Source organism: Moschus berezovskii, chromosome 6 (genome assembly GCF_049115385.1).
Source record: "Moschus berezovskii isolate FMDL1 chromosome 6, NW_MosBer_1.0, whole genome shotgun sequence".
Lineage (NCBI taxonomy): Eukaryota > Metazoa > Chordata > Mammalia > Artiodactyla > Moschidae > Moschus > Moschus berezovskii.
Window position 1 is genome coordinate 41,041,222 of NC_142465.1, and position 21,044 is coordinate 41,062,265.

The 21,044-nt window shown below is 38.9% G+C and overlaps 1 protein-coding gene across 4 annotated transcripts in view; it reads right to left on the reverse strand.

The window, feature by feature from the left end:
• The window catches only part of IRAK4 (interleukin 1 receptor associated kinase 4), a 28,383-nt gene extending 7,357 nt beyond the window's left edge, over nucleotides 1-21,026 (reverse strand). Inside the window, exons 1-9 of one of the 4 annotated variants that reach the window (XM_055395603.2) lie at nucleotides 20,780-20,843; nucleotides 16,458-16,537; nucleotides 13,486-13,655; nucleotides 10,450-10,595; nucleotides 9,490-9,672; nucleotides 8,942-9,102; nucleotides 7,668-7,732; nucleotides 3,441-3,555; nucleotides 2,903-3,012 (exon numbers count right to left, since the gene is read on the reverse strand). In XM_055395603.2, the coding sequence (XP_055251578.1) occupies nucleotides 2,903-3,012; nucleotides 3,441-3,555; nucleotides 7,668-7,732; nucleotides 8,942-9,102; nucleotides 9,490-9,672; nucleotides 10,450-10,595; nucleotides 13,486-13,646 (941 nt within the window). In that variant the 5' untranslated portion in view covers nucleotides 13,647-13,655; nucleotides 16,458-16,537; nucleotides 20,780-20,843. Of the gene's footprint in view, nucleotides 1-2,902; nucleotides 3,013-3,440; nucleotides 3,556-7,667; nucleotides 7,733-8,941; nucleotides 9,103-9,489; nucleotides 9,673-10,449; nucleotides 10,596-13,485; nucleotides 13,656-16,457; nucleotides 16,538-20,779 lie in introns of all 4 variants that reach the window. The other 3 variants (XM_055395605.2, XM_055395604.2, XM_055395609.2) reach the window with 3 other exon arrangements.
• Between the last annotated feature and the right edge of the window lie 18 nt (nucleotides 21,027-21,044).

A 21,044-nucleotide genomic window follows, 5' to 3' on the forward strand; every position in this document is an offset into this window, starting at 1 on the left:
TGGCTAGAAGATCTTAATTCATTTGTTTTATGCATTTGCTCATACAATCATACTTTCAGTCAACAAAACTTTATTGAAGATCCGCAACGTGTTACAGTATTTAAGCTCAGTGCTGGGCATGGGGACAATCTTAGAATCTTGTCTGTGACAAAGGTATAGAAATAATTTTTAAAAATTCCTAATGGTGATATTAGGTGCAAAATGCTGAGAGAACAACTGTGTGTGCAGAAGAACTGCAGAAAACTTCAAGGAGAAGGTGAAAAGTATGTGTAGTCTTGAAGGATTATTAGAAGTTGAGGTTACTGAGGGAAAGAAAGGCATTTGAGGCAAGTGGAACAGAATGGACACAGTGATGAAAACAAAAAACATATGATCAATTTGAAGTAACTGGTGTCAATGGAATGTGAGGAGAACTTGAACTTTATCCTGGGAGCAACAGGATGCCAGCTAAATGTTTTATAGTGGGGAATGATGTTATCAAACTTGATTTTTAAAACCACAACCTGGCAGTATATTAGAGCATAGACAAGAACTGGCACAGACCAGTTAAAGGATGTACAGGAAAGTTTGTAAAAAAGCAAATAAGAGACAGTGAAAGAGTGAATAAAGGCTGGGGAGAAAGGGAGGTGCAAATTTTGAGGTACACTCAATAGAACCTTGTAATTTGTATGGTATGGGGAATGAGGAAGTCTTTAGCTTAGAAGACGGGATGAATACTGACTTCACTTGATTAGGAAAGAAACACAGAGGGAAGAATTTGGGTTGGAAGAGAAATGAATTTGACTTCTAACATGTTGACTTAGGAACGGCTGTGGAACATTGTAGTAGGGTGATTTGGTCTGGAGACACTGAAAATATAGGACTGGAGGCTAATGATACAGATTTGAGTCACCCACACCGAGGTAGCAGTTGAAGTCAACACATCCCTCAGTAAGAATATGCAGGATTAACAGAAGAGACAATGAGGCAGCAATCAACTAGAACACACATCAGTTAGAATACACCGAGTAAGGGGTGGGAGACGGTGTATCCTCTCTTTTCTAAGGCCAGTCCCTCTACCTGGACTCCTTTCTACATTCTCAGCAACCTTATTCTATACACTCTCTCACTTCTCTCTTCTGTTCTATCACATCCCTCTTCCCATAGGCATAAAAGAACGCTTTGGTCTCTGTCATTTAAAAAAAAAACAGTTTGCTGAATGACACATCGATTTCCAGCTATCCCCCTTCATGGGCTAATAAGTGTCTCATCAGACTTGTCTATACTCACATTTCACTCTCTCCTCACTACCAACTGAATTCTGACCCAATTACTACATGGAAATAGATCTCCCGAAAGTCACTAATGACCATGGCACTAATCAAATGCTTCATTTAAATGTTTTTTATACTGGGTCATTTTTCAGTCTTCATTCTGACTTCCAAAAAGCAACTGAAAATTTTGACTAATCCTTCTCAGGCAACTCTCTTTCCTTCTCAGGGATACCACACTCTCCTGGTTTTCAGCTTCCTTGCATACTTTCTTAGTTTCCTTTTTAGACTCATAAGTCTTAAAGTTTCTCAGGGCTAAATCTCGTAACCTTTTCCTAATCTATATCTTTCTTAAAGTTAAGGTAACTATATGCTAGCTCTTCAACCTATACATAAGTAACTCAGAAATTGCTATCTTCAGCTCAGACTTCTTTCAGCTCCAACATGTACATCACACTGATTAACATCTCTACTCACTTCTGTATCTTAAAGGAACCTCTAACACAACATATAAAAAGAGAACTCACATTTTCCCCTCCCAACCTTTTCCTCTTTCAGTGCTTTCTCTGTAAATGAATCATGCCACAATCATTCCAGAATGCGATTCTGGAAGCCATAAATCCTGCTGTCATTCCTGACATGTTCCTCTCCCTGAATGCTACCCACCCACCCTGCAGCCAAGAATAAGCAAGAATCTGTTCACATTTCTTCATATAAACTGTTACCACCAAATCCTCTATGACAGGCTCCAAGCTACCCTTTCTTACAAACGAGTCTCTATATTCAAGCCAAAGTGATCTTCTCAAAACTTAACTATGATGCCACATTCCTCCTTATAATTATTCAATGGCATTTGATTATACTTATGATAAAATTAAAGCTCTTATCTTGGTCGGTTAGGTACTACACAGGGCTTAGCTCTCCACCTACCTTATAATTTTATCTTATTTATCTATCAATCACTCCAACTTCTGCACTTCAGTCATTTATTTCACCTCCTGTAATCCATCATGTTCCCTCTGAACACTGGTCTCATAAATGTGCTTCCTTATTCCTAGAATACTCTTTCCCCATATTCTATAGTTGTCCTCAAATTGTGCTCACTCATGTCCTGTTCATTCTTTGGATCTCTGCTTAAGTATAATTTTCTCAGGGAACTCTTTTTTATTCTAATCCTATAGACTATACACTAAAGTTCTACTATTATTTTGTGATTATCTGACTGCTGACAGATGCTGCAAATGCTACTTTTGCTAACTATACCATCTACAGTGCCTGTCGTATAGTGGATGCTCAATTAATATTTGTTAACTAAATAAATACATAATAAGGAAGATAACTGAAATGTACTCATGAGGAATGAAAGTGATTCAAAAAAGAGTGATGATCCAGAAAATAAGAAAATAATTCTGACAAGAAGAACAGAATAACATACTGTGAAAAACAAACAAAAAATACACAGGTTATTTAGGATGAGTACTAGAAATGGGTCACTGGGTTTGAAATAAGGGAGATTATAGACGTCCTTAGTGAGATGAGCTTTCATGGCATGTTTCAAGTTAAGAAGTTCATGTCAATAGGGAATAGGAAGAGTGAGAGAAAATTATTCTTTGAACACAGTTCTCCAAAAGCTTTTTAAAGGCAGCATTTACCTTTTAATATCTCTATGAATATGATGGTTTTCATGTAAATAACTGAGGCCATTAGCTGCACCCTGGGCAATCTTGCATCTCATGTACCAAGAGAGTGGGGGAGTACCATCCTTATGAAGTAAGAAACAAACCAGTTAAAAATAAAAGAGGAGAATAAAAAATATCTATAGAAAATATATAACAGAACATTTCTTCTAAGCCGCGACTGACCATATTATTACATTGCTAAGAATTTAAAACTACCACTTTTTAAGTTGTTAAACAATAATCACTAAATAAGATCAAATGGAAGTTAGCATTTCTTATCAAACAATAAAAATATATGAGAGCATCTTCAAAGTCTAGCCTTGACTGATAATTTTACAGTTTAGATTATCATCTGATAGAAGGGGCATTCCAATTGTTTAAATAACAACTGTATAGTTTTCACAAACTAGGAAAGATATTAATACAGTTTAAAAGATTCTGTCACAGAGAAAATATTAGAATTCCAACACAGAAACAGGAAGCCAAACAACCTAATAAAAAAACATCTTACCAAGCAAGACAGTCTGTCCAGCAATGAACCATTGGGCATGTAAACATATACTAAGCAGAGGTCATCTCCATCACTTGAGAAACCAAGTAGTTCTACTAAGTTTTCATGTTGACACCTGTGGCAAATAATTTTCCATTCAAAATTGTTATGATATATACACATATTTACCTGAAGGTTATGTTATTCAATTTAAAGCTTTAAAAGAAAAAAGAGAAAGAAATAACTATATGCTATACATTACTGCACTGTTACACGGATGTTTCTAAATCTTTATATATGTTTATTATAACTGTTTATAATTTTCTATAAACAGTTCCCTTTCAGTCAATATTAATCAACATAATTTTGATTTTAAAATTAAAGCTCAATATCCTTGGAAGGAAAGTTATGACCAACCTTGATAGTATATTAAAAAGCAGAGACATTACTTTGCCAACAAAGGTCCGTCTAGTCAAGGCTATGGTTTTTCCAGTAGTCATGTATGGATGTGAGAGTTGGACTGTGAAGAAAGCTGATTGCCGAAGAATCGATGCTTTTGAACTGTGGTGTTGGAGAAGACTCTTGAGAGTCCCTTATACTGCAAGGAGATCCAACCAGTCCATTCTAAAGGAGATCAATCCTGGATGTTCATTGGAGGGACTGATGCTAAAGCTGAAACTGCAATACTTTGGCCACCTCATGCGATGAGTTGACTCACTGGAAAAGACTCTGATGCTGGGAAAGGTTGAGGGCGGGAGGAGAAGGGGACAACAGAGAATGAGATGGCTGGATGGCATCACTGACTCTGTGGACATGAGTTTGAGTGAACTCCGGGAGTTGGTGATGGACAGGGAGGCCTGGCATGCTGTGATTCATGGGGTCGCGTAGAGTCGGACACGACTGAGTGACTGAACTGAACTGAACTGAACTGAATTCACATATTATTATTTCACTATTTGGTTGAGAACTAGTTTGGTTGAGAACTAGTGTTTGGTTGAGAACTAATGTTTACCTTTGTTTCACATAATTTTTAATGATAGCGCAAACAAGATTTTAAGAAGTGTGTTGAAACGTGTATGACAACCCTTTCAAGAATTCTCAAATACATTCAAAGCACTGATTTACAGATATCTGATTTTCAATTACATCTAATTTATACATTTTTGATCTTGAATAGTATCTGGTTATTCATAACCTAATTTGAGTTTCTTTATATACTTGAGAGTAATAAGACTAAATAAAGCTGAAGAATAACAAAACTCCAGGTATCTATGGTACAGTAAGTACAAAGAAATCTGGGCTCAAAGTCCTAAGTTTAAAGTACAGCTCTGCCACTTCCTGGAAATGTGACCTTTCACAGGTTAACAGCCTCACTGAGCCTCAGCAACTTTCCCTGGTAAATGTGGGTAATAATGCCTATTATGTAACATAAATGCTGTGAGAATTAAATGAGCAAATATATATGAGAGCCCTCTGGCTTGCCTGGTGGCTCAGTGGTAAAGAATCAGCCTGCCAAGCAGGAGATGCAGGTTCGATCCCTAGGCCGGGAAGATCCCCTGAAGAAGCAAACGTCAACTCACTCCAGTAATTTTTGCCTGGAGAATCCCATGAACAAAGGAGCCGGGTAGGCTACAGTCTGTGGGGGTCACAAAAGAGTCAGACAAGACTTAATGACTAAACAGCAACAAATGTGAGAGCCCAGAATATATTCTATGAAGAAAACAGCAAGTATTCTATTTTCCACCAAATTGGTACACTTTAAAAATAAGTAGATAACATTTGCTGAGTTTACACTAACAAGGCATGCGGTACTTGATTAACCTGCTTCGTTTTACTTAATCCTTAAAATAACTTAATGAAACATTTCATTATTAAAATAATTATCCCATTTTACAGATGAGAAAACAATTAAGAAACTTGGCTGAGGTCATTCTGCTAGTAAGGGCCAGAGATTGATACTTATTTTAAAAACAGCAATAATATTTAATGGTAGTATGCTAGCAGTTGTGAAATTGCAATAAACTGCTGATAGAAATAATGTGAAGTGAAAGTCACTCAGTCGTGTCTGACTCTTTGTGACCCCATGGACTGTAGTCCACCAGGTTGCTCTGTCCATGGGGATTCTCCAGGCAAGAATACTAGAGTGGATTGCCATGCCCTTCTCCAGGAGATCTTCCAGACCCTGGGACTGAACCTGGGTCTCCTGCATTGCAGGCAGATTCTTTACCATCTGAGCCACCAAATTATTATAACAACTACAAAGTCATTTAGACAAATACTCAGAAGGTCTTTAAAAAGTTCATGCATTCAGAACCAGTAATTCTTCCAGGACTGTCTCCTGATGAAAAATGCAGATTTGCACTTAAACATTTATGTACAAAGAGATTTAAAGATGTTTTAATTTGTAATACTGAAAATTAGAAACAAATATGGAAGGGTAATGGTTAAATAAAACAATTTGTATATACGCTAGAATGTTATGCAATAATTTTAAATGTTTCAACATGGAAAAAATGCTACACACTTATCATGAAGCAAGTACATCAAAATACTAGCAGTGGTTATCTCTGAGTGATATATTCAAGGGATGAATATTTTCCTGTATTTTCCAGATTATCTATTTTGAACAAGTTACTTTTAGGACTAGAGAGTGGAGGTAGGGGTAAAAAGAACAAATCCTGGACAGTCTTTTTATTTTTTCCAGTGTACATTATTTTTACTGAAAAAATTAATTCCAATCTATTCTTTCTTAAAGTTAAGCAACTAGAATTGGTGATTTATAGCAATGGGTCTAATGAGAATAAATTGGTAAATCCTATTAAGGATTTATTTAAAAACCGCAAGTTCTGGAGTCAGACAGATCTGGATTTGAAATCCACATATTGATGTTTTAAGTGACCTTGGATAAAGTAATTTAACATTTCTGTATCTCAGTGGAAAAAAAATGTGTGTGTATTGGGGGTGGTTACAACAATTGTGGTTATAACAATTGGTTAATGCATTACAGTTTTTGGTGTATTGTATAGAAGGTGAAAAAGAGGAGAGTAAAAAAGCTGGCTTAAAACTCAACATTAAAAAAACTAAGATTATGGCATCTGGTCCCATCACTTCATGTCAAATAAATGGGGAAACAATGGAAACAGTGACAGACTTCATTTTCTTGGGCTCCAAAATCACTGTGGATGGTGACTGCAGCCATGAAATTAAAAGATGCTTGCTTCTTGGAAGGAAAACTATGACAACCCTAGACAGCATATTAAAAAGCAGAGACATCACTTTGCCGACAAAGGTCTGTATAGTCAAAGCTATGGTTTTTCCAGTAATCATGTATAAATGTGAGAGTTGAACTATAAAGAAGGCTGAGTGCTGAAGAATTGATGCTTTCAAACTGTGGTGCTGGAGAAGACTCTTGAAAGTCCCTTGAGGGAGATCAAGCAAGGAGATCAAGCCAGTCCATCCTAAAGGAAATGAACCCTGAATATTCACCGGAAGGACTGATGCTGAAGCTGAAGCTCCAATATTTGGCCACCTGATGTGAAGAGCTGACTCACTGGAAAAGACCATGATCTAGGAAAGATTAGGGGCGAGAGGAGAAGAGGGCAAGAGGTTGAAATGGTTGGATGGCATCACTGATGCAACACACGAGTTTGAGGAAATTCAGGGAGATAGTGAAGCCTGGTGTGCTGCAGTTCATGGGGTCGCAAAGAGTCAGACACGATTTGGCGACTGAACAACATATACTCAAGTATCAATCACTATAATGATTAGAATAAATTTCCCAATTTGTTTTTCCTTCTTTTTCTGACAATTTTCAAACATACTGAGTCAATGGCTTCTAAATATACTTCCCTGGTTTATGGTGTTAACATATCAAATGGACTATCTGCCATGTATATATTAATATATAAATATGTATTTATACACACATGAATATATATAATTTACCTCTCATAAATTTTGGGAACAGAAAACATGATAATGGGATGATAGTTCCATTATCAACTATCCAGACAGTTGAAATTCCATATAATTTTGCCATGACTTAGAATGACGACTGCTGTTTAATCTACACACACATGAGTGCGTATATGTAGCCACAGAGTTGTAGAGTCAAAGTTCTGTCCAGTTCGTTAAATTATTTTAGCCTATATCTGAAAATTTCACCAGTTCATGGCACACTCTGGGTAAGAAATAGGTCCTTTCTTGTTCTGCTCTCTTCCATGGTAACATACTGCCAAATTAACTTACTTTGCCATTACTTTTATTTCTTGATCAAATTGTTGTTTCAGTTCTTCAGTACTAATGTCAACCATCTAAAAATATAAAATAACATATAATATAACACTATACAATAACCCAGAGGCTCCTAAAGCTAGAAGGGGTACAAGAGATCATCTGGCAGATCCTGCTTTTTTAAAAATATGTAAGTCATCATTCTCCCCATTATATAAACAACTGAGAACTAGAAATATTAGTGATTTGCTCCAGATCTCATGGCTGGTTAAGTGGAAGGAAGAAAACCATATAACTCATGTAACTACATATACTTCAGTGATTCATTGTGGAAACAAAATGAAATAAGAAGAGACTTTACTGTATAAACATTCTGAAAAAAAATTCAGTGTGTTAGAAAACAAGCAATTTTGAAGGCAAAAAGAAAAACAAGACGTGCAAAAGTATTTGCAACATATATGACAAAGGGGTCTTTATATAAAAAAATGCATTGTACTGATATTTTAGAATATGATAATAGATTTAAAATATAAGATATTCTAATAGAAATGTGAACAAAGGGTACAGATGAGAATTTTAAAAAAAATTTTATTGCAGTATTTTCTAAACTTTATTTTTAAATGAGAAAAGTAAATAAGGAAGATAATTTTATAAAATTTTCTTAGAATCTTAATGTTTTAATATTGATTATACATGGAGCACTGTATAGTGTTCGGCTTCTCTATTTTGTGAATCTCCCCAAATTATGTGTATAATTGTATGTACGTGAATATAACTACATTCTTGTAGAGACAGTGTCTGTAACTTTCAACAAAGTTTTCAATGTTAAGAACTGACAATTTAGAATGATGTTTACTGAGAGAAAATACACACTGAAATAATATGTTTCCTAAAGATTAATTTAATATTTATTATTCCCTCACAGCTCAGTTAGTAAAGAATCCGCCTACAATGCAGGAAACCCCGGTTTGATTCCTGGGTCGGGAAGATCTGCTGGAGAAGGGATAGGCTACCCACTCCAGTATTCTTGGGTTTCCCTTGTGGCTCAGCTGGGAAACAATTTGCCTGCAATGTGGGAGACCTGGGTTCCATCCCTGGGTTGGGAAGATCCCCTGGAGAAGGGAAAGGCTACCCACTCCAGTATTCTGGCCTGGAGAATTCCATGGATTTTACAGTCCATGGGATCGCAAGGAGTCGGACACGACTGGGCAGCTTTCACTCACTCACATACAGCATGCTAGGAAACAACTCTTCCTGTAATTTTTTCTCTTCCAGAAAATATAACTTACTGCTGCAAGCTTCTTCACTGCTACAGCCCTGTTGTTCACGTAGCCTTTATACACAACTCCAAACCCTCCTTCTCCCATTTTGTTACCACCGACAGAAATGGGCCGTTCATCAAAGTTATTTGTGACATCCTTCAATTCAAAAAATGAAAAACTGTGAAAACCTGTAATGTCAATAGAATAAGAGAAAGAGTGCTTCAATAAAAAAGAAATTGGTTTTCACAATTCCAGTATTTTCTCAATTTGGATATTTCATACCTATGCAGATATTTAAACTCTAGTCACTTATTTTCTTTATAAAATGATCCTTTCAAACTATGTAAATATTTACTTCTTTTTTTTTCACAGCTTCTGTGGTTGTTCATATGTCCTATTACATCAACTCACCTATAAGACTAAAACAATGAAGACACCGCCTAATAAATCAAGAGGAAAACAAGACCACAGAAGAGCTATTGCCAGAGTATATAAACAAAAGGAGTGCTTTATTTTAAAGCAGTGATGGTCTTATGACAAACTCACTAGCAGAAAGCATGGCAAATATTACTTACGTGTATCACTAGATTCTAAACTTGTATTTTCTGGACTTGAGGAGTCAGGTAGCACATAGTTTTGTTCAAGATTCTCATCAGATATCACAGATGTCCTATCTTTGCCACAGAGGGGCTTCGGTTTCTGCTGAACTGTTACAGTGACTTTAGAAGGCAGTGTATTAACATTTTTGGGTACAGCATCTAACAAGTGAAATAAGATACAAGTTGTTGTTACATAAGAAAAAGTGTTTGTGAAAAAGTTAAATTAGGAACTTAATTTACTTAACATCATTCCAGTTTCTACCCATTAGCCCCATATTTTCACAGTACTCATGAGAATTTACCCAGTAAGAATTTGTAAATTTGGATAAGGATGGGCAAGGCAGTGTTTCCAAAAAGTGGCCTATAAGTCACCTGCAACAGAAGCACTGAAGCACCTGTTTTAACACATTGACCTTGAACTTAATTCAAGAGTTCTGATAATGACGTCTGGAGTAAAGCCTGGGAACATACATGTTTATCATGAACTCCAGGTGATTCTTACACCATCTGAAGAGTGAGAACTACTGGTGTAAATAGCATCAAAGGGAAAAAGTAGCTGACGGGGAAGGAAGGCAACCAGACACTAACCCACTTACACAATGTAAGAAATCACAGAGTCCCATCAGGGTGGAAGTTGAGGATAAAAAAAGCAAGAGCTTTTTCTCATCATTCTAAACTTACTATTGGCATAAAGCTACCTGACTTTAACTGCATGTTCAGACTGAATCCTGAAGTCTTACCAGCTTCAGGATTTTCTCAGCAGCAAGTCTGCAGTGTCTGGAGTGCTTGTCAAAGAGTTGGAGAGAGTTGAAAGAATGAAGAATCTTAAAGATAAGGTTCATCTACTCTGAGAAAAAAGTAAGAGAAGAAACATTCCTATTTCTGTCACTTGTCTTTCCATCCTAGTCTCTGATACGGTAGACACGCTCAGTTTACCTGGTAGCAAAAGACTTGCAGGGGCAAAAAACTCATTTTGGACCAAAATATCCACAAGATCACCAACTGTGCAATTTGTGGTGCCCCAGTCAAACAGTAATTCACACGTGGGGCTTTTTCCAGTTTGCATTAATGCTTCAAATCTCCTTAAAGCAAGTAACAGAGAAATAAGATTAGTATGTAAGCAGAGTTAACACATAAGTAGGTATTATTCCCCTCAGTCCCCCTCTTATCCACAGCACTTCCTATGATTAAAAAAAGAAAGGGGCAGAGAGAGAGTCAGCAGGAATTACAGAGAACAGGAAAGACCGGCAGAAGGAAGAAAAGATGGTGAAGGTGATGATAAGTTGACAGACACTGAGTATTTACAGTGGGCTGCAGGATGCGAAACATGAACTCATATGATTCTCAAAGACACTGTGAATATCATGCTAATGTACTAAAGAGAAAGTGTGAGTCCACAGCCACACAGCCCATAAACTTGTATACAAACTGAGATTCAAACTGATGTCTCACTGAACACACAGGTGTACTCTCAACATACTAAGCTATACTAGTTCCCAACTTGACTTATTAACACTGTTAGCCATATGATTTTTAATAAAGCGGGCTGCTTAAAGAAATAGAAAATACATACACTTGGAGAATTATTCCTTGGATCATAACTATATTCCATTTCAACTGAGAGAAAAACAGATCAGTTTTTCATGAAAAATTTCTTTATAAATTTTTGAGAAATTGCTGTACAACACAGGGAGCCGGCAGTCTGTGATGACCTAGAGAGGAGGGATGGGAGAAAGGAAGGGAGGCTCAAGAGGGAGGGGATGTATGTATAATTTTGACTGATTTGTGTTGTATGGCAGAAACCAACACAACACTGTAAAAATTAAAAGAACATAAATAAAAAAGAAAAAAACTGTCAATAGTTTTGAAGGTAATATTTAAAAACCTAAACAACTTAGCTCTCCCTGTTTTTTCCTGAAAATCTGTTTATTTCAAACCTACAGAAAAGTTGAAAGGGAAATACCATGAGCAACCATCCAGACTCACCGAATGACCAGGTAATGTTTAACCGTGTTTATGCTTTTGCCCTCTCCCTCCTCATCTCGGTGTCTGTGTGCTCACTTTACAGAACTCAGACCAGATGTGTAGCAGAACTCTCAGTCTAGATTCGTCTGACGAATCTCTCACGATTAAATTCAGGTGAAAAACTGTTGGCAAGAACATTACATAGATGGCAACGTGTCCTTTACACTGAATCACATCCGGGGGCACATAATGGCGGTCTGTACCAATACTGATGACTTGGTTAAGGGGGTGTACTGCAAAATTTTTCTCTGCAAAAGTAACTTTTCCCTTTGCAATTCATAAATCATCTGTGGAATATACTTTGAAATCGTGTGGGTATCTTGTTCATCAACACCCTTTTGCTTTGGGGTTTCAGCACTCACTGACGAGCCCTCCATAATCAATTTCTCACTGGTAGTTGTAAATTGGTAATTTTTTAATTCTCTCATTCTTTCATGTTTGCTGCCACTGTTCTGTAAAGAAGAGTCTTTTCTCCTCATTCCCTCAACTATGCTCTCAATGGTTTTTTTGTTTTTTTGCCTGTGCTGTATCATGGTGTTCAGGCTTCTCCAGTTGCAGTCAATGGGCTCTAGAGCACATGAGCTTAGTAGCTGCTGCACACGTGCTTAACTACTCCATGCCTGGTACGTGTGATCTTAGTTCCCTGACCAGGGATCAAACCCATGTCCGCTACTTTGGAAGGCAGATTCTTAACCACTGGACCACCATGGAAGTCCCTTCTCCCAAGGTCTTCACTAGTTAATGTCAACAAACTGTCTGTAAAAATGGTTTTTGAGGTTTAAACTTAAGCTTCCTCCAAATAATTTAAGATGCTCATCCTTCACATGAGAAAACATTTCCTGGAAGGACTAATATGAAAACTAAAGTTTCAGATTTTTTTCAGGTTAATGCTGAAAGTCACAAATACATTTATTTCCCTTTGCTTCCACAGACATATTATGACATGAGTTTGGGCTGAAATAACTGACAAAAACAAAATTTGTACTTATATCTCATACCGAATCAAGTAGAGACAAATAGAATGGAATTCTTCTGAAGATAGTGTTGAAAAATCCAGGGTAAGAACTAAGAAGTCGATTTACAGATGCATACATGTACAAGCAACTTTAAAACATCAATTTGAAGAATTCCCCAAATATATCATTTAAGTGAATTAGAGACTCATACATAAATTTAACCGTAAAAACTTATTTGCAAGATCATGGTAATATATCACCTGGCTGATATATTGGAGAATGAAGCAAATGTCGCAAAAAAAAAAGAGGGGGTATTTATTACCATACCTCCCCTCAGTTCAGTTCAGTTCAGTCGCTCAGTTGTGTCTGACTCTCCGCGACCCTGTGAATCACAGCACGCCAGGCCTCCCTGTCCATCACCAACTCCCGGAGTTCACTCAAACTCATGTCCACAGAGTCGGCGATGCCATCCAGCCATCCCACTCTCTGTCGTCCCCTTCTCCTCCCGCCCCCAATCTTTCCTAGCATCAGAGTCTTTTCCAGTGAGTCAACTCGTCGCATGAGGTGGCCAAAGTATTGGAGTTTCAGCTTTAGCATCAGTCCTTCCAATGAACACCCAGGACTGATCTCCTTTAGAATGGACTGGTTGGATCTCCTTGCAGTCCAAGGGACTCTCAAGAGTCTTCTCCAATACCACAGTTCAAAAGCATCAATTCTTCGGCGATCAGCTTTATTCACAGTCCAACTCTCACATCCATACATGACCACTGGAAAAACCATAGCCTAGACTAGACGGACCTTTGTTGGCAAAGTAATGTCTCTGCTTTTTAATATACTATCAAGGTTGGTCATAACTTTCCTTCCAAGGAGCAAGCGTCTTTTACCTCCCCTAGCTTTATTTTCTGAACTGCAGCATTAGACAGTATTTGTACCTATTAGTCATTCTAAATTGTGATGTAAGAATTTAAAAAGAGAAAGATTTTTATGTTACCTTATGTGAAACTGATTGTATCTATCATCACCAGATGGTTTTTTAATAGCGACTGCTAACTTCTTCCATCCTTCTTGAGGATCAATAAAATCAGACAGCTTTCTAATTAGTCCAAGACTGAGGTAGCGCACGTATGTTGATGCTGTTATGGGTTTGTTCATCTTTTATTCCTAAAATATGGAAAATTCTCATTAAAATTTTACAGTAGCTTTAGTGATGACATCTATAAGCTTATACATCACAGTGTGCTCTAACATAGGAAATGCTGGCAACTTATTACACTGTAATAAAGGAAAACTCCAAGGTCAAGACATTGATATTTTAGTCTTTCTCCACCTCTAAATATTAATTAAAAATTATAGGATTTTTTTTCTGACATTAATATTTTCTAAGTGAAATTTATAAAAAGGTGCAAAAAGTGTACTTTTTCATAAAAATTCATGTAAGCATATTCAGGAATCAAATGTATTATGAAAAATATTTTTCAATTTAAAATATTTTTCTCAATCTGTATTTCTTTACTAGTAAATATTTATGCAACATTCTTTGGTAGAAGTGAAAAAAAAAAGTCCTGAAGTAATTCGTATTGCATTCAAAGATGGTCTATTCACTACCTTTTTGTATAATATGTTCTTCCTTGACTCTGCCACAATTTTTGAGTCCATCAGATGTGCCTGATTATAATTCATTCCCTACTAAGGTGAACCCTGTGGTTTACCACCTAACTACTCTTTAGGCAGAACCTTTATTTGCTCAGTCCCCTATTCTTCTGCTACTCCATCCTGGAGAGCCGTAGCTAGGGACAAAGCTCCCAATTTTTCTTGTATACCATCACTGCTGAATATAGCTGTAGCAAACCCAGCAACTGAGCAGACTGGTGTGAATACAAATTTAGGGGACCCCTTTTCACTGGGCCTTCAACAATGCTGTTCATCCGTTCACTTGCCTTTGCTCATCCCCCTGAGTGACTGCTTCACACCTTTAGCTGTCCCCATAATTAGCTCTCCCCTTGATTTCTACCTCACTCATTCTCAGCAGGCCAGTGGCCTTTCCTTCCAATTAATCAAAACAAGTAGATTTAAATATTCTCCTATCAATTACTCTCCTGCTCCCTTACATATTTTATTTTAAAAGTGCAATATAATTAATTTGGGGGTAAAGACTAGATTCATGTGGTATGAAATTCAGATTTTACAAAAGGGTAAGAAGAAAGAAGTCCTCCTGTGTCTTAGGCTCTATATTGGCACTCTCTTCTCTGCAGCCTTCTTTGATCACATCTAGGTAGGTCTACCTACTCTCAACCTAATTATCTTTCATCACTGCAATATGTTTGTAATCATATATTTATTTGTTTAGCTGCTTATAATGGTCTCCGCCATTAGACTATAAGCTCCATGAAGTCAGAGGTAATGTTCATTTTATTCACTAATATATAACTAATTACTAGCATACCCCAGGAATTGGTATTCAGTATTACAAATGAATGAATTTCTTGCCCATGCTAGGTGACTTATATTATTTCACTTGATCTTCACAGTGACTAAGGCAGGGCTGGCATCTCTATTTCATGAAAGTAGTAAGTGAAAATTAGTTCTTGAACCCATGTCTGACTCCAAATTCATGTCCTATATCCCTGTTTCTCTAATTCAATTCATTGTTCATGTCATTCTCTTTTCTAGAAAGACCAGTCATTTCCTTTCATTCATTCATACACTAAGTGACGGGAGCTACAGACAAGAGAAAATCTTTGTTTTCAAGCTTGGAAATGTGTGTTAGGCTAAGGCCAGGAGTTTGCTATGGCTGGACGTAGGATACATGTCATTAAGAAGTAAAAAATGAAGTTGGAGAGGTAGGCAGGGCCAAGTCATCATGCCCCTCATATACTACAATGGGAAATTTAAACTTCATACTAAAAGGTACAGGGGAGCCACTGCACGATTTAAGGAAAGGTAGTAAGTGATCTTCAGAGAAGGCAATGGCAAGCCACTCCAGTACTCTTGCCTAGAAAATCCCATGGACAGAGGGCCTGGTGGGCTGCAGTCCATGGGGTCGCTACTAGTCAGACACAACTGAGTGACTTCACTTTCACTTTTCACTTTCACACATTGGAGAAGGAAATGGCAACCCACTCCAGTGTTCTTGCCTGGAGAATCCCAGGGACGGCGGAGCCTGGTGGGCTGCCGTTTATGGGGTTGCACAGAGTCGGACACGACTGAAGTGACTTAGCAGCAGCAGCAGCAGCAGTAAGTGATCTTAATTGGTTAACTGGATTCCTTTGGATAAAACTTGAAGGGGTGCATATTAAGGAAAGAGAACAGTTTGAAAACTTTACAATAATCTAGAAATTAAAGTCTTAAGAAAGCATTCAATCAGGGAACGGAGAAGAAACAGCTTCAAAGATTTGGGAGGAAAATCATGACATTAGAAAGATGGGAGACTGAGGAAAACAAGCTGATTCCTGTTTTTTGGCTTGGTTAATTATGTAGATGTACTCAGCATATAAGTTAAATAAGCAAGGTGACAATATACAGCCTTAACGTTCTCTTTTTCCTATTTGGAACCAGTCTGTTGTTCCATGTACAGTTCTGACTGTTGCTTCCTGACCTGCATACAGGTTTCTCAAAAGGCAGGTCAGGTGGTCTGGGATTCCCATCTCTTTCAGAATGTTCCACAGTTTATTGTGATCCACACAGTCAAAGGCTTTGGCATAGTCAATGAAGCAGAAATAGATGTTTTTCTGGAACTCTCTTGCTTTCTCCATGATCCAGCGGATGTTGGCAATTTGATCTCTGGTTCCTCTGCCTTTTCTAAAACCTGCTTGAACATCTGGGAGTTCACGGTTCACGTATTGCTGAAGCCTGGCTTGGAGAATTTTGAGCATGACTTTACTAGCGTGTGAGATGAGTGCAATTGTGCGGTAGTTTGAGCATTCTTTGGCATTGCCTTTCTTTGGGATTGGAATGAAGACTGACCTTTTCCAGTCCTGTGGCCACTGCTGAGTTTTCCAAATTTACTGGCATTATATGCTGAGTACATCATGAGGAACGCTGGGCTGGAAGAAGCACAAGCTGGAATCAAGATTGCCGGGAGAAATATCAATAACCTCAGATATGCAGATGACACCACCCTTATGGCAGAAAGTGAAGAGGAACTCAAAAGCCTCTTGATGAAAGTGAAAGAGGAGAGTGAAAAGGTTGGCTTGAAGCTCAACATTCAGAAAACGAAGATCATGGCATCTGGTCCCATCACTTCATGGAAATAGATGGGGAAAGAGTGGAAACAGTGTCAGACTTTATTTTTTTGGGCTCCAAAATCACTGCAGATGCTGATTGCAGCCAGGAAATTAAAAGACGCTTACTTCTTGGAAGGACAGTTATGACCAACCTAGATAGTACATTAAAAAGCAGAGACATTACTTTGCCAACAAAGGTCTGTCTAGTCAAGGCTATGGTTCTTCCAGTAGTCATGTATGGATGTGAGAGTTGGACTGTGAAGAAAGTTGATCGCTGAAGAATTGATGCTTTTGAACTGTGGTGTTGGAGAAGACTCTTGAGAGTCCCTTGGACTGCAAGGAGATCCAACCAGTCCATTCTAAAGGAGATCAATCCTGGGTGTTCATTGGAAGGACTGATGCTAAAGCTGAAACTGCAATACTTTGGCCACCTCATGCAACGAGTTGACACACTGGAAAAGACTCTGATGCTGGGCAAGGTTGGGGGCGGGAGGAGAAGGGGACGACTGAGAATGAGATGGCTGGATGGCATCACCGACTTGATAGACATGAGTTTGAGTGAACTCCGGGAGTTGGTGATGGACAGGGAGGCCTGGTGTGCTGTGATTCATGGGGTTGCAAAGAGTCGGACAAGACTGAGTGACTGAACTGAACTGAACTGAATTATGTAGATGATAGAGGAAATAACGTGTCCAGTTCTGCACGCATGCTTGCTCAGAAGGTTGCAACCCTACAGACTATAGCTTGCCAGGCTCCTCTGTCCACAGGATTTTTCTGGCAAGAATACTGGAGTGGGCTGTTCCATGTTCAGTTCTCGTTAACGTTAAATGTGAAATATCTACCTTTACCACTATCTGGGGAAGCTGGCACTAAGTAGCTAAATATACAGTCTGGAGATTAGGATAGTTTTGGTAATGAATCCTTACATAAGAGCATTCTCACATATTCATATATGAATAGTTGGCTGAAGCAATAAGAAATATGGGCCTGCCTATTAGGAATATAAAGACTGTGAGGAATGAAGAGTAAAAAAAAGAAACTTTAAAAAAAGTATTGATAAGTCATGGAAGCTAAGAAAACCAGGAGAATAGCATACCAGAGATTTCTAGAATGGAGTACAGATTGGTATAAAAGTCCCTGAGAGGTCAGATAAATACTGATGGTGGGCTCAATTTGGAAACCAAAAGGCCTTTGGGTTAATTAAGAATAGCTTTGGTGGAGCAATGAGTGCATAGTAGAAATATATTTTCCAAGAAGACTTTGGGTTCTAATGTAGCTCTTCCACAAGCCAACTGTGACTAGCATCAATAACTCAGTTTCTCTGGACTTCGGTTTCTTCATCTGAAAACCAGAGATGGTCATATTTAAGAGTTCCTGTATAGATTAAAAATCAAAAGATGCCTAATCCTATCAATAATAAGTGATCAAAGAAAATGCAGTGATGATTATTGCAAGGCAGATGTTATTCTTATGTCACATTTTAAAAAAAGAAATGTGCAGAGTTTTATTTAAGCTCAATTTCAAAACAGCAGTGAAAGGCAACTGAAGGAGAGGAAGTGGAAATAAGAGGTCTGAGAACACAGCTAAGCTTTTCATGGTGACAGTCATGTTACCAAGCACAGTATCCTTAATACGCTTATAATCTTCCCAAAATATATTATTTACTCCCATGCTTTTTTCAGTAAAGTATTGTAGATAACCATTTACGTAGATCAAAAGTGGTTGTCCGTTTTTGGACAACCCAACACCATCATTATGAACAAAAGCCTGTGATACCTTCTAGACCTAATAAGTTATACAGGGCTGCCCTTCTCAAACTGCGATATTTGCTAATATGCCATAAACTAAACACAATATATTAATACCATCCTAAAAAATCAATTTAACTTAATGGTAGTAATTTGAAACATTTTGGATATATTTTAAAAAACCAAAATATTATTCATTTATGAATATTTACTGATCCAGGTCCCTGGAGATAAAGCATTAGGAAAATAAGAAAAAAAATTAACTAAATTCATGGAGTGAGTGAAGTCGCTCAGTCGTGGCCGACTCTTTGTGACCCCATGGACTGTAGCAGCCTACCATGCTCCTCTGTCCATGGGATTTTCCAGGCAAGAGTGCTTATATTCTAATAGATGAAGACGGGTAATAAGCATTTACTCTACAGTACATTGTGCTGTGATAAGTCGCTACAGTAGTGTCCAACTCTTGTGACCCCATTGACTGTAGCCCACCAGGCTCCTCTGTCCATGGGATATACCAGGTTAGGATACTGGAGTGGATTGCCATTTCCTTTTCCAGGGGATCTTCCCAACTCAGGGACAGAACCCAAGTCTCCTATGTCTCCTGCATTAACAGGTGGACCCTTTGCCACTAGTGCCACTGGGAAGTCTTTGCTGCTGCTACTGCTAAGTCACTTCAGTCGAGAACAACTCTGTGCGACCCCATAGATGGCAGCCCACCAGGCTCCGCCGTCCCTGGGATTCTCCAGGCAAGAACACTGGAGTGGGCTGCCATTTCCTTCTCCAACAGATGCCAAATGAAAAGGAAAAAAAAAAAAAAACTGAGAAGGGGTTTTAATTTTAAATAGAGTACTCAAAGTAGGCCTCAATAAGGTGCCATGGGATTAAAGGTCTAAGGGAATGAGAAAGCTAGCCACTGGGATATCTGTGGTAAAAGTTTCTGGGCAAAAGAAATAGAGAATGTAAGGCTCTGGAATGGGCTCACTGAGGAACCACAAGGAGAGAGTAAGACTGGAGAAGTCGGAGCAGCAAAGCAGAGTAGAAGAGAGGGGTAATGGGGCCAGGTTCCCTAAGGCCCTACTTCAGTTTTATCTTCTGAGGGAGATGAGAAAACAGGGGAGATTTTGAGAAGAGGACAGACATGCTCTATACTTAAAAGGACATCAGGGACTGCTGCTGAACATTATTGTTGTTTAATTGCTGTTTAAATTATTGTTGAATAAAGTATATTAAAATGAGGGCAGAGAAGCAGGAAGAGATTAATTAAGTCAGGAAATCAATAATCCAGGTGGGAGGTGCTTGTGGCTTACATCAGAGTGGTAGCAAAGAAGGTAGAATTCCTAGGATGATGGATATTTTCTAAGGTGGAAACCTCAGAAATCACACAGAATCCTGTATGCTGCTATAAAGGGTGACAAGTTGGCACCAAGGTTTCTGGCTTGAACAAGCTTCCTGACCTTTACAATAAGATGGAGAAGACTGTGAAAAGAGCATGTTTAGCCTGGAAGTTCACGATTTCTGTTTGGACAGGGGTAAGCAAACATCAAATAAGTTTAGCATGCAAACAAAAGAAAAAAGAAATCTTAACTTTCTGACAGGTCTCTTCAAGGATTACCCCCAGAAAGGGAAAAGGCAAATCTGAATATTCTCTGCTCTCAGCTCTTTAGGCAGAGACGTTTTTGAGGCATTTGTTCAGTTGCTAAGTCCCGTCCCACTCTTTGCGACCCCAAATAGCCCACCAGGCTCCTCTTTCCTCCACTATCTCTGGGAATTTGCTCAAATTCATGTCCAGTGAGTCGGTAATGCTATCCAATCATCTCTTCCTCTGCCACCCCTTCTTTTGCCTTCAATCTTTCCCATCATCCCATCCTCAATGGCTAAAATGCTTTCTGAGGTTGCCTTTCATCCCTTTGTTCCCCCTAGTTTCCAGGCTGTCGGTACACTTTCCCCATCTGATAACGTACTGACAATTACGCTCCACTTTCCAATTTCTTGTAAGCCTGAGAAACCAGCTAATTATAATCTTCTGGGGTTTCAGAATGCTTTCCACGCAGCCAGCATCTTTGTTGGGTGCTGGTCCTACTTCCTGGTTCTCAGGAAAAGAGATTTCATTTCGTAAACAGGGTTCTCGGAACACACAGCCCGGGAGTTGAGAAACTCGAGGCGAGGTCCGACAGAGCCACCGAGTGACGCCTCTCTCCGCCGCGCGGTCCTCCACGGGTCCCAGCAATTTTCTAATCCCTAGGGACCCACCCAAGTCTCAGCGCCTGGAGCAGGCGCTGCCCACGCAACCTACTTCCCCTCTAACTTCTCTCACTTGGGCTGAAGAGAAGTCGATTTTTCCTCCCGAGCAGTTCCTCCACAACCCTGAGGCTAGAGCGCAGACCTCGGACACTTCGCGGAGAAGGTGGCGCGCAGGTCCGGAACCCCTTACCTGCCCGGGCGCGGGGGGCAGGCGTGCACAGGGCGCCGTGGGGCTGAGCCAGCGACCTCAGGGCCCAGGCACTACGAAGGGCCGGGGCGTGCCCAATCCGTCAGGCCCCGCCCCTCCACGCCCCGCCCCCTTCCTCTTAGTGCTGCCC